General features: G+C 39.3%; 1 protein-coding gene across 6 annotated transcripts in view; it reads right to left on the bottom strand.

The window, feature by feature from the left end:
- The window catches only part of DDC (dopa decarboxylase), a 73,998-nt gene that overhangs the window by 35,137 nt on the left and 24,780 nt on the right, over positions 1–14,081 (bottom strand). For all 6 annotated transcript variants that reach the window (XM_069004113.1, XM_069004112.1, XM_069004108.1 and 3 more), the window contains exons 3-6: positions 10,065–10,178; positions 9,275–9,394; positions 4,324–4,458; positions 477–620 (exon numbers count right to left, since the gene is read on the bottom strand). In XM_069004113.1, the coding sequence (XP_068860214.1) occupies positions 477–620; positions 4,324–4,458; positions 9,275–9,394; positions 10,065–10,178 (513 nt within the window). The remainder of the gene's footprint in view (positions 1–476; positions 621–4,323; positions 4,459–9,274; positions 9,395–10,064; positions 10,179–14,081) is intronic.

Below are 14,081 nucleotides of genomic sequence, written 5' to 3' on the forward strand. Positions count from 1 at the left end.
CAAGTGCCTGACTGACAACGTCTGATCTCGATGATATTTGGGGTATATTATGGAGGTTCATTTCTTTGCTAAAGTAGCATCAAAGGGAAACTATTGTTTCTTGAAGACACTTGAGCTTGAGATAGCATCATTTAATTTATTGCCTTTAAACTTGTTTTATTTGTAAGTAAGTTGGAACCTGAAAAATAAAGGTAAACAGTTCAGAATTCAGCAGTTAGGAGATTATAACACTGCAAGACTACATACAACTAAAAAATTGACCCCAAACATAATTTTACTGAGAATTGCAACCAGCTGCTCCAATTAGTTTCTCCTCCTGCACAGAAAGGCATGTGAAGAACACTCATGGAACCTCTCCTAGTATTCTAACTCATCTGCCTATCAGCGCCTCTGTTAGGGATGAGATCATCTATTCATGTCAAAAGCATCTTAACAGAAGCATTAAATCCACTGATTAATTAAAATCCAGTACTCACAAAGAATGGTATAAGACCAGCAGCTTTGTCTTCATCCAGAACTTTCTTCAGGGCTGAACCACAAACACTAAATGTGTCATCTGAAGGAACATTTTTAATCTTCACAGCACCAATCAGTGCAGCCCTTTCCACAGACGAATGAGCCTAGAAGGAAATGGGCAAGTTTTAAGACCAACACCTTTTACTAGAATGTAAGTTCATCTGAATTTACAAAGAAAACAATTAAGTCCTTTCAAGTAAAGGCATACTTGAGATCCTTGGACTCTTGATAATATGTAACAGATACATACTTCTCCACCTTTCATACAGGTAGATGGACACATACATGTTTATACATAAATACACACTAATAAATAAACTAATAGCAACCCTGACATATCCTTGAGACCATTGCCATGACACCATTCAGACAGGAGTTCCATTAACCTCAGGGAGAGCTTTAATTTATGTGGTAGGATTGATGTAGAGCTTCAGGATTTGACTCTAAATCAATCAAAAGGTGTGCAGACAATCATCTTGTCTGATAATGATTCAGGTGCTTGCTAGCATATTTTTATGGTGTATAGTTTTGCTGAACTCTAAAATTATATATGTCACAGTATGGTACAGACAGATATTTTCTTATATGACCATTTTTTTCAGATTACATACTGACTAAATTGTGGTTTGATCATTCTTTCACTTTTTTAGGCAAGTAAGAATCATTCCCAATATGTTATTTCATTTACAACCCCCTTCATTTGAATTCCCCTGAAATAATACTGTTTTAGAAAATAAAGCACATCTCATTAAATAAAAACAAGATATCACTAAGAAATTCTTATAAATTTGTGAAGTACAATAGAATAATAACACGAATAAAAACTCCATTGACAATGAAAGATACATTTAGCCTCAAAATACTCTCCTTTAAAGCATGATTAAAACAAACAAACATAAAAGCTATTTTACTTTCTACCTTCTACAATTTTATTAATCATCATTAATTTGAAAGAGGAAAATTCATCACCTTTTCATATCATGACTATTCTTATTCACAATCTCCTTGCTGATTCTTGGCAGTGCCTATAAGACTGATTATTAATTCTATTTTAATTTAGCACACAATCACAAAAATAACAATCCAGAATTTTTTTCGACTAGATTAGATCAAATTTTTGCCTTCCAACTTCACATATCCCTGGAATGACATGTTTTAAAGACAGATGTACCACTAATTTTTATCTCAGCAGTGCCTCTTGTTAAAGTGTTTTGGTAACTAATTAGGCACCAACTTGAGAAAATTTGGAAGCCTAGACTTGAAATATAACTTTTTAAGTGGAAAACAAGGTGTGTGGCATAGCGGTACCATACTTCATTCAAGTGTAAAATGGAAAAATGTATTTTAGAACTTATTTATACTACAATTGCAAATAAGCAAACTATAATAATACACTGAGGTTGTTAGCCAGTCAGAACCCCTAAATAGCTTCATCAAGACTCAAAAATTGTAGCAAGATTCCTTTCCAAATGCATTCTTGCATTGCTGGGCTGTATCAGTGAATGGTTTTCCCTCCCACAGAATGGCTTACGTTTAACTTTCTTTTGTGGATTATTGCCTGTGAGTCACACAGGTCTGTTCTTAACGCAGAAGGAACAGTGAGCTCGGCAACCATCTGCTTGGAAAGGTCAGCAGTATCTTAAGGCAAATCCTTCTGTAAACATAAGATCCTCTGACCTTCAGTAGGCAGGAAGGCCTGTCAGTCCTCATTTCAGGTCAGCCTCTTCTATGGGACAAAAAAGTCAAAGCAAGTAAAAGGTTTTGTGCATCACTGGGTCGGTCAGAGCTCTGGGACAGGTGGTCTGCACAATATTGACCTTAGGGTCCCAAGAAAAAAAAAAAAAAGGCTAAATATCCTTTGTGCCTCTTGAAAGCAGTCATGTTTTCTCATATTTTCCTGTCCTGAATCTTCTCATCATGCAAGTGTAGTCCCTCTTCCCACCACAAAGAGCAAGTGTAGTGTTAACTTCTTCTACCATGCTTTCTAACATACACTTAGCAGTAAATCAAAGTAAGGCTGAAACCTGGCCATTTTACCCTGCATATCAGATATTAGTTTAAAATAAACATTAAGTACTAAGAGAGGGGTTATTTTCTGTCTCATTGACATGTAGGTAAGAAAATGTCACAGATATTAAGAGAAACAACTTTGGCTGGCCCTTCAGTAGGATTACTGTGTCAGAAATGTAGCAGCAGCAGAACTCACATGAGCAGAATTTGTTTTCATTAACATTAAAAGCCTCTCATAGTCATGGCCTGCTGAGAATTTAGTGTAACTCAGTCTGTTAAATACCACTCACAGTCAGAAATCAAGGATTACATTTTCTGTTTCCTTGTAAGATTTTTTTAGTTGGATTGACGGATGGATATCTTAAAGGTTTCCTTTTTTTAAAAAAAAAATATTTTTGGTTTCTTCAAGTACTGTGACCAATTTTCTTTATATTCACACATTAGGTTTTTCTGTGTACATGCATCTTTACCCATGCATGCATATAGAGGGAGGATGTATGTGTGTTTGTTTGCACATGAGCTTGTAGGAGGAAAATGCTGTGTGCACAGATGGACGTAGAAGACTGGATGTAACAAAAGATGGCCTAGACTTACTAAACATAACTGAAATCATTACCTTATTTAATTATATCTTTAATTACTTCAAGAAAGCTCTTCATAAAGATATTTAACACTGACATCTGGATATTTGTCCTTTATATTATGATAGCACACATGAAATTCCAGTTCATTTATCACAGAATCATAGAATGGCCTGGGTTGGATTGGAAGGGACCTTACAGATCACCTAGTACAAATCCCACTGTCACAGGCAGGGACACCTTTCACTAGACAAGGTTGCGCAGAGCTTCATCCATCCTGGTCTTGCAAACCTCCAGGGGTGGGACATCCACAACTTCTGTAGGCAATCTGTTCCAGAGCCTCACCACTCTCACAGTAAAGAATTTCTTTAATATGATCACCCTACTAGCAGTTTTAAATCATTCCCCATTGTCCTGTCACTACATGCTCTTGTAGTGTCCATGTCTTTCTTGTAGGCTGCTTTAGGTCACAATTTAGGTCACTGCTTTAGGTCAGCCCAAAACCTTCTCTTCTCCAGGCTGAACAATCCTAATTCTCTCAGACTTTCTCCTCTGGACTCACTCCAACAGGTCCATGTCCTCCCTGTGCTGGGGCCCCCAGAGCTGGATGCAGCACTGCAGGTGGGGTCTCAACAGAGCAGAGGGGCAGAATCCCCTCCCTCCCCTGCTGCCCACGCTGCTTTGGATACAGCCCAGCACACGTTTGGCTTTCTGGGCTGTGAGTGCACAGTGCTGGGTCATGTCCAGCCTCTCATCCCCCAGTACCCCCAAGTCCTCCTGGGCAGGGCTGCTCTGATTTGTTCATCCCCCAGCCTGTGTTGGTTCTGGGGGTTGCCCAGATCCAGGTGCGGCACCTTGAACTTGGTCTTATTAAAGCTCATGGGATTCCCATGGGCCCAATTTTCAAGTTTGTCCAGGTCCCTCTGGATGGCATCCCATTCTCCGGTGTGTCAACTGCACCACTCAGTTCAGTGTCATCTCCAAATTTGCTGAGGGTGCACTCAGTCCCTTCGTCTATGTCATTAATGAAAATAATAAACAACACTGATCCCAATATGGACCACTGTGGAACACACTTATGATGTACAGTAAGATTTAAACAACCAAAATCAAATAGTCACCAATCCAGAGTTAATACCAAATTCACCTGCCTATTCAGATGGCTGTAATTTTTAAGTATAGACACTGTGTTTCCATGTTAAAAAGAGGTACTCACCTGATCAGAAGCATAAGCCACCATCCTGCCCATGATCTCTGCTTCTGTTAGCTCAGGCTGTTCTGACTGCACCCGTCTGATAGTCCTTGTTCTTGCAGCAAGCAGTGCAATCAGGGTGGCCTCGCTTGCACTCCCCTGTGGGACAAATTGAGGGAAGACTCAAAATCAAAACATTGCAGAAGAAGAAAAGCAACATCTATTCTGAATGAATTGTGAAGTTCTTAACAGAAACTGCAGATGAGAAACTGTGCAATCTCAAGTTTTTTTAAAAATATGTCTGACAGCAAGGGAGGAATCTCTGTTTGATCTTGGTCTCCTCCTTGATGCCTTTGCCTGTTCTCTTTAATCTCTATGCTTGTTCAGTTTAGGCAACAGCCTTGCAATCAGTGCTAGAAAGCTGGACTCACAGTGATGCCATGATGATTTGTTGCCTTTTCTTTTACACCCCTGTTGTACCGTTTTACAACTTCTGTATTCTTAGTCCTTTTTGCCTACATTCTTGGACTTGTTTGTTCAGCTAGGAGACTAAACATTTCAGAAGCTTCATAGCTAGGGATCAGTGTGCCCCAGATCCCAAGGTCCTCTCCAGAATACATTCTGTAAACTAAGATAGAACCATCCAGGGGAAGGTTCCTTGGGGAAGGGGGCTCATTCAAGCCTCTCATTGGGGAATCTTTGATAGATATGCTAATTAGTAAAACCTATAATGTTATACCTGATTTTTTGGGGTGGGTATTGTGGCGTGCATTTCGGTGCATTTGACCTGGACGTGTGCACCTAAGGATCCTTAAAATAAATACCAAGGTAAAATCACTATTTCCCCTCTAACCATGTTTGACTCTTGATTTTAAGACCAGGAAAAGGCATCAATAAACTCAAATGTATGTGAAAAGGCTCTCAAACCAGGCACCAATCTGATGTTAACTCATAACACTGTCAGAGTAACTTGATTTCTGCACATTTAACTTCCATCAGAACCTGAATTCCAACTCTCACTTCTGTCAATCAACATGCCTAATTATATGCCTTCTTTCATATTAGAATTACCCTGGGCAAGTAAATTATTGTGGGTAAAAGGGAAAAAAACCACTGAAAAACCAAAACTGCCATGATTCAATATAGTTAACTGCACTTCAAAGTATTAGTTACGTATGTTTTCTTCATCACCAACAAAGATGAAAGGAACGGTCATACATTATTTCTAAATTGCACTTTGACTCACAAAACATCCGTTTAAAATGTGTCTTGGATACTCGGTGACAACAGAAGGGAGATTTTTTTGTATCAATTTATCAGTAAATTTCTCAGAATACAACTTCCCAGAAATTCTTTATACGGTTTCCATCTAGAACATGCACCTGAAACATGCCCTAAACTGCTCTTTTAAATTGTAAGGAGCAGTTTGTAAATACATGCTTATAAATTTCAGTGTATTGGGGTGTCTCTGTGCGAGATGAAGTTTTTAGGTACTTTCAAAGTTGATCAAACATCATGTGACTCACAACAGTGCAATGAATAGAGTCACTTATATTAATATCTATGTCTCAGAAATATCCCCAGTGTGAACAAACTAATTCTCTCTTCCCTCTGTTGAAGACCAGCATATATTGACTAATTACAACAAATTTTTCAGTATTTGGGAAATATTTTTATTTCCCTGAAGGTGGGCCTGATCTGACAGATTTCATATGTGAGAATGATCCCAGTGAATTCAGACTTTCTCCTATATTGAAGTTAGCTGAACTATTCGTATGAGACCAAGCTGCCTTCTACACATGTCAGCATCTCAAGAGTGAATGAGTGCAATCCAGCTGAAATTCAACAGCCTCATCAATGGAGTAAACAGGGAAAAGGACAGTCCCTGAACATTCACTGAATGTATTGGCAATGATGAATATATTTTATCTGCCTTTCTGGTGGTGTGAGATTTGAGGAATGTAGACCCCAGAGCAAAAAGACAAGCTGGAGACAGTTTTGTGTACTTTTTTGCATTTTTTGTGCATTTTTTATAGCTGCTGTTGCTGCATACAGTATTATGGCAACTGAGGGAAATATTACAGACACAGTATGGAATAAAGATACAAATACTCCTTTTGGTCAAGTAAGGTAGAACTTCCATGTGGAGGCAAGAGGTGAAGGAAATTTGGTCTATTAATAACAGGAAACATAATTTGGCAATCTCCTCCTTTAATGTTATTCTGTATATGGTCTGTAGCTGGACAGAGCTCTCATAAGAATATCAGAACATGGAGAAATCATCCTACTTTTTCTGTCTAAAAAGTCAAAATAGCTGAAATAAAATAGCTGAAATAAAATACCTATTTACACTGTTAGTGTATTTCCAGGACATGTATGGAATATGCATGTTACAAAAATGGGCATTAATATATAGAAGAAAATGACTGTAAGAAATTTCAAAGATTAAGGCATTAATTTGGGATCTGGAAATTTAGGCCTCACTATTCTAGTGATAGTCTGGCTGGGTGGGCAAATGACTTTGGCTGAAGAATAGCCTCGTCTTTCTGAGGAGTGCCACAAGATATCCTGGGTCTTCATCTATGTTGGTGCATAGTCAATGTATACAACAGTTCTTGTATGAATTTCCTTTTACAGAAACAAGGATGAAAAGAAAAGGGTCTGTTGCCCAGCTGAATTTTGCCTCCTGATATACAGCTGGGATGCAGCCTAAAGGCACCTGAATCCAAAACATGGAAATGTTTTTGGATGTCTCACGATAGACACAGGCATCTTCCCCTTGCCTCAGTTTCTGTAAATCACTTTTTTTATACTGAGTCACCTTTTTTACACTGAAGCTTTTTACACTGCTTGCAGATCCTGGTTTGCAATGCTCTTCTATACACTTGGCACCAAAGTCTTGTGCTAAAAATTTTTGAGGAAAAAAACGCCTTGGTTCTTGAACTACTTGGCTAACTGACAAGTAAGATAAACCAGCAGTGTTCTTTGCCAGGCCAAAGATATTTTTGTCTCACCCCTAAAATACTTTTTCTTTGCAGAGCAAGAAAACTTTAAAATTCAAAGCAGGTACACTTTCCAGCAATTTATCTAGAATGAACAGCAGGATACAAACTTCAGGAAGAAAGTTGCTTTCTCACTTATTTTTGAAAGCTGTTTTTTCTCCTCTTGAATGCTGTATTCTGCATTAAGTGAAGGATGATGATACCTCTGCTTTTACCACAGTCAAACAAAGGTTGCCATGGCAAGCAGGCTCAAGAGGCGGAAGAAATATCAGCAAGAGCTGATGTTCATGTCCACCAGAGCTCTGAACTGAAATTTTCTTTCATCTTTTGCCATTTTGAAGTGTCATCTTGCACACAACAACAAAGTGCTTCATATTGACATAGACTTTCAAATGTAATTAAGAGGCAATTTTCACAGGCTCAGTTTTATCCAATAGCACAATTACTTGGCATTTAGGAACAGAATGACTGGCACTTTCACGCATTCACGTTGTCTTTGCCTCATGCTCTCTGGCTTGGATCATTATTGTTTCAAGAGCAAGACAAGAGGATCTGCAGCCCAAATGACTGCATCGTAAGCAGGAACACAGAGCCCACTTGCGATTCTGAAACTGACTGGTTTCTGATGAAAATTATGGGCAATCCAGCACTGTCAGCCTGGAGGGGCAACATTTCCTGCTGATAACAATCAGGCATAATTGCTTGCTTTCACTGGTACAAAATAGATGCTGCTAAGATGCACGAGGGAAGCTTGATTTCTTGAACATAAAGCCCTCCCTAGAAATCGTAATGATAAACATACTAACAGAGCAAGCAGATGAGCAAAGAACTACACTGGAAATACACTGGTGTAGGTACAGCTCCATCTAGGACAATGACAGCATTTGGGTTAAATTCATTCTTGCCTGGGAAGATGTTGGGAAGAATTCATTGGAATATGCTGTAGGCATTTGCAGCTGAGATCAAAGAAAGAAGCCCCCAGTTCTAGCATCTAATTCAGATGTATATTAGAAGCCTGTCATAGGATAAAATGGATTGTGCCCTGGCCTGCAATGACCAGACTCCAGAGATTATCAAAGGAGCACAGAACAATTATTTAAATTTCAATCTTCTTCATAGTAGAGATCTATTTTAGATAGGTTAATAACTGTGACCAGAGCTGCATTTGCAGAATGACCATGTGCTAGTGGAGCCATGGTTGACAAACAATACAGCTTTATTATGCATGCAAGATTGCCCATTAATGACATATTCATTATTGTTCAGGTTATCTGTTCAGACATTGTAAGTTTCATTAAGCAGTCAATATCCAAGTCTGGGGTTTTTTTCCAGTTTGGATATGCCGTGTAGTCTCAAAATTGTATCATCTACTGATAGAACTGCTTAGATTCAAATTTTAAGCAGCTCTTCATTTTCTTATAATATTCTGGTATTTCCTTTTGTTATGTAAGAAAAACTTGAAATAATTTCAACCTCTTTGGCAAAAATTGATAGACTTTCTACTACATTCTGCTATTTCTATTTATCGAAGTTTATCTCCAGTGTTCTGTGGAAACTGACTGAAGTAAACAATTGCACATGTAAAAGGCAGACTTCTAACCTCAGCTACGAAACATTGCTGCATATTGTTGGTTAGTATAAGCTCAATTCACTGGATAACAAATTAAAGTCTCCATCCTACATTATTCTGATTTGAATATTAAGCCTAAATTTTAAATTGAACTACTAGCAATTCTTCACTGAGAAGTGTTTTAGAAATCAGTTGCTCTAAAAACAAAAGCATTACTTTAATGAATGATCCTGCCCACCCATAGACATTCTCACAGACCATCAGTCTTTCTGAAAATTTGAAAGGAACCCATGTGGCAGCAGAAAAAAAAAGTATTTCTTTCATTAGTGTCTTAGTATAAAGACTTAACAAAATCATGAATTCACTAACTCAATCCATATTCTTTTTTCATGTCTCCTCTTACCTGAATGACTCCTCCACCTTGGCCATCCTTCCCAGCTAAAAACTCTTCAGGCAAATTAACCATCTTCCCTAGCCAATCCAGCATGACAGTCTCCAGCTCAGTGCAAGCTGGACTTGAAGCCTGTGTTGAAAAACAGGGCAGAGGGAATAATCTCACTAGACCGTGAAGAGAAATCAGATCTACCAGAGGAAGAATAATTCTTTCTCTCTTTCTTTTGACTATAAAGGAAGAGACTAGACTAACATCACAAGCCAAGTTAGGGACCTGAAGACCATTTTGTGCATGTAGTTTCTAACATTTACTAAAAAAAAAAAGTCAAAATAGCCCTTACATAGAACAATGATGATCAAATGTCAAAGCTAGGATTTGCATCTTGCATATGTTTTTTTAAATCAAGTACCAGCCTCTTCTGAGAAGAGTAAACCTCATATGAATGTGGGAGTTTTAAGACAATTTTCCATTCATCTAGATGAAAAGAGAAATAACAACACGGGGTGCTAAACCATAGTTATACTTCTTTCTGGATTACCAGTATGTTTGCATTGCTACCACTAATTCTAAATGTTGGTGATTTTTCAAGAACAAAACTTGTAAGAGGAACCACCCTTTTATTCCTGGAATCTTTCAGGGTGTCCATGTACAAACCCTTAATTAATCAAGGAAATTTACCTACAAAAATACTCCTGAGACTTCATTGCTATTTATCAATAATTTCATTGTAGAATGTTAATGAAATGCTTAAAATCTTGGCAAGGTGAAGCGCAATTACCACACACCAGACTAAACTCACCCAAGAGAAGCCCACACATCCTATTCCACCACACAACATATCTGCAAGAAGAGCCGGGAAGGAAGAGGCTGCAGGGAAGTAGGCAAAAAAGTACGGACTGTGCCAGTGAGTCACCTGTAACAAGGGGAAAATAGCTATTTTTAACTAATACAGGAAGCAGAAACAAATTGTCACCAAAAAAAAAAAAAGGTTAGAGGTTGTGACAAGCCAACAGTTCTTGACTACCTGGCTGTAACACAGGATCCCATTTTTTAGAAAAACTTACCATGGTTTTTTCACGATTTTTTGTCTATCTTTTACTCAAATTAAAAATAAGTAAGCTGTCACCCCAACCCCCCCAACAGCTCCAAAATCAGAGTTCTCCATTTATCTTCCTAGAAGACAAGGATTTTGTGGGCCATGGCAGCCTGAGCTGCTGTGCAGAACATCATTCTTAAGCCTCTACCGTCAGGGACTCTCTGGTATTTTGTTTTTCCATCTCTGTCCTGCAACTGACATAGGAAGAGTGTCTTCAGTGCAGAAGAGGTCCACAGAACTCTTACCCACACTCTCGTGTTATTTGCTAATACTCAGGCACTGAGTCTGGCCAAACAGTTCCTCACCACAAAATCCCATGACTCACAAAAACAACCCATCCCAGTATACAATACCTTCTGTACAAAATTAAACTCTCATCTCCCTTTAACAAGTTGTGGTTTATAGACAATTTCACTTTATATGTACTAATATGAGAGAACAACATGCATAAACGGTAGTCAATTGTCTTGCCAAAGCAATATTTGGAATTGTCTTATGTAACATCCAAGTAATCTTAAGGATCTGTGAGATACTTGATAGTGCTCCACAACTCCAATCTAATAAAATTCGAAAGCAGGAAATGTACAGCCACACTGTAATGTTCAGTGGAAATAATGGGGTATGTGATATGTTTGGCAAAAACAGCTTTCACATTGGAGATAAAAGGCAAGCTTTTGAAAAAATGCTTCTAGAGCTGTAAGCAAGAATTCAGCAGAATCTATTTAAGATTTTTTTCACGGCTGGAAATCAAGAGGCTGCTGAGTTATTGAAGGCTAGCCTTTTCTTACACCATTTTGTTTCCTTTTTTTTTTTTTAAATACTGGAATTCTTCTGTTACAACTTGAGGACAGTAAGAATACACATTCTCTCTTGCCTGTTTCTGTGCTGTGTTGTTCCACATTCCCACCTCTGATGAATTTTACTTTTTACACTGCTCTCTCTCCCAGTCTGTGGTAAGATTTCTGGTTTTGGAACTATCTCATGGATTGCTGTACCACACTGTTCTGCATGCTGCAAATAATCCCTTTCTTTCCTCTTCCAACCTTCCTCATGCCAACAACCAGCTCTTCTTTAAGGGATGTGGTCCACATTAAGGGGAAACTGTCTTGACCCTTCACAGAGTGAATTAGGTATCACTTTCCCTGATGCAGTGTACCAATTTCAGATGCCCCCATCTCTTTCGCATGAAAACATCTCCTATTCATTACAATTTCCCACTGCCTAAACTAGCCCTGTATCTGGTATGTTCAAGATTTCATTTTTACTGGTCACTATATTCAAATCTGTCAAATCAGTTATCCAAAGTCAAGCCACTGTGAACATTTTCAGCTGTATCTCATATTGGATCAGGATATCTTTCTTTGCTGTAACAAAGTTTTAGAGCACTTGTGGCAAATGCCTTCCCTTCACAAGTCAGAAAAAAAACCCCAGATAGGTCATGGTGCTTCACAGGAAAACAATAAAATATTCAAGAAGCAATGGTCCCTGCTAGGATCCACATGCACAGACTTTCACTGATGTCCATAATGAGCCAGAGCTGCCACTGTTCATCTCCCCAGCTCTAATCCTCTGTGATCTGTAAGACTTGTGACATTCATCTTGGGTTAATCAAGTTAAACTGACTGCTTGCTGGGAGCCATTTGTTTGATGAAACACAGCAGATTCCAGTTGCAGCACTCACACAAAGCGAAAAAGCTAAAAGCCCTGGGGCAAGCGCAGCTGCGCTTCTTCCTCCTGCCTCCCCTTCCCCCGTCCCTTGAAGCAGCTGTAAAACTCTTTTTTTTCACCATGTTGGAACAGACGCACTCAGTCAGATATTGCAAAAAGCCTGACATAATTGATGCCTGTTTTTTCAGCCCTCTGCTGATAAATAATGATACACAAATGTCTTGGGTTCACTCTAATTACCATTCTAGTGCTTCTAAGAGACATTTTATTTCCAAGATTTCTTCTAACGATGTCTTTCTCTGGCTTGCTTACTCTAAGCAATAGTCTTCCTTTACCACACACTAAGGATGGGTACTTCAGCTGAAACTTCATAGATTAATGGATCCAGTGTGAGGAAAATGAGCATCTTTAGTACTGCTATTTGCGGTTACACATACACTTGATCATTTTCAGCTCTAAAAAAGGAGGAGAACAAAGCAAATCTAAGAGAGAAAGGTGACTCCGATTGATATTTTTACATGCAGGTCCTTTCCATGTTGTCTACCTGCTGTGGAGATCAGAGTTCTGCAGTTACTCCCTCTGTCTCTGTGTTAGTATCAGGAACTTACCACCATTATTGTCATTATCATTTGGTGGACTACCCTTTGAAGGTCTACCTTACATTTCACAGTAAGTCCCCATAAAGAAGTTTCATCACTCATAAATGCCTGAACCCTGTCCTACAGGGTAAAGACAGCAACAGATACTGCATTATTATTGCTTCACACAATTAATTGATCCCTGCTCTTCTGAAGGAACACCATTTTCACATTTTTAGTCATACAATAAGGAGCAAGTATCCGAACATAACTAACACAGTAAAGGTGTCAGCATGAATGAAACAAGAATCACTTACAGGCCACTAATAGCTTACAGGCAAAACAAGGGTTTATGATATGTCATATTATTTATTCTTTCTGAAGAAGCCCTTTCTGAAGTTCTTCATTTATAAAATGGATATAAGACATTCCCTGGTGAAACAGTGAAAAATGCTATAGATGAAAAACACTACATGTACTTTTAAATGTTATTCTTGTCAGGAAAAACATGGGAAGAAGATTAAAGGAAAATATAACCTGAACAATTAGGGCATAAATATCTTTGCAGACTGGCTGGATAAGCTGGTAAGGAGAGCTTTAAACTAGGAATGATAAGGGAAGGGGAGAAAAACCCACAATCAAGGGAGGAAGATGGACCAAGCTGGCAAGCAAAGGGTGAAGGGTAATGTGGACATGAGAGAACTCAAAAAGGAGCTAAGGCTAAAGCAGACTGATCCCCAGTGCACCCACATAAATAAGGAAGTGCTGAGAGGGAAGCATTAGGGCAGGGGCAGGACAGAGGGGCTCACATCTTTTCTGGGAAATCAAGACAAATGGGTGCCTCTCTGAAGCACCACACGGGGAACAAACAGGAGGAAACAGAAGGTTGTGTGCACGTACATGGCTGTGATTTCGCTGGGATCACAGATACGCTGTGCGATTGCTCGCCTGACGGAAGTGCTGCAGCAGATGAGGACAGGCTCTTCAGGAAGGTCAGACCCAGAAGGTGAGGCAGAGGATTGGTCCTTTATGCAAGAGAACAGCAGGAATGCACTGGCCTCTGCCTGAGAATGGACAATGAGCCAGTCAAGAACTTGTGAGTCAGGACTGGTGAAGATCTCAAGATGGGCAACATTTGGGGGTGCATGTCTGCTGCAGACCACCTGATGAGAAGAAGCGCATGAGTGCAGCATTCAGACAGCTGGAAGAAACCTCATGTTCACAAGTCATAGTCCTCACATCTGCTGGGCAGACAACACAGCAGGACACAATCAGTCCAGGAGGGTTCTGGAGTGCATTGATAATTCCTTAGCATGGGAAACTGTGGAGGAACTGATGAAAATGTTCCCATGGTGTGGGACTGCACATTTACCAACAGAAAAGAATTGGTGAAGGCAGTGTCCTGGGCTGCATCCAAAGCAGCGCGGGCTGCAGGGCAAGGGAGGGGATTCTGCCCCTCTGCTCCACCCTCGTG

This window comes from Aphelocoma coerulescens, chromosome 2, assembly GCF_041296385.1.
Source record: "Aphelocoma coerulescens isolate FSJ_1873_10779 chromosome 2, UR_Acoe_1.0, whole genome shotgun sequence".
NCBI lineage: Eukaryota > Metazoa > Chordata > Aves > Passeriformes > Corvidae > Aphelocoma > Aphelocoma coerulescens.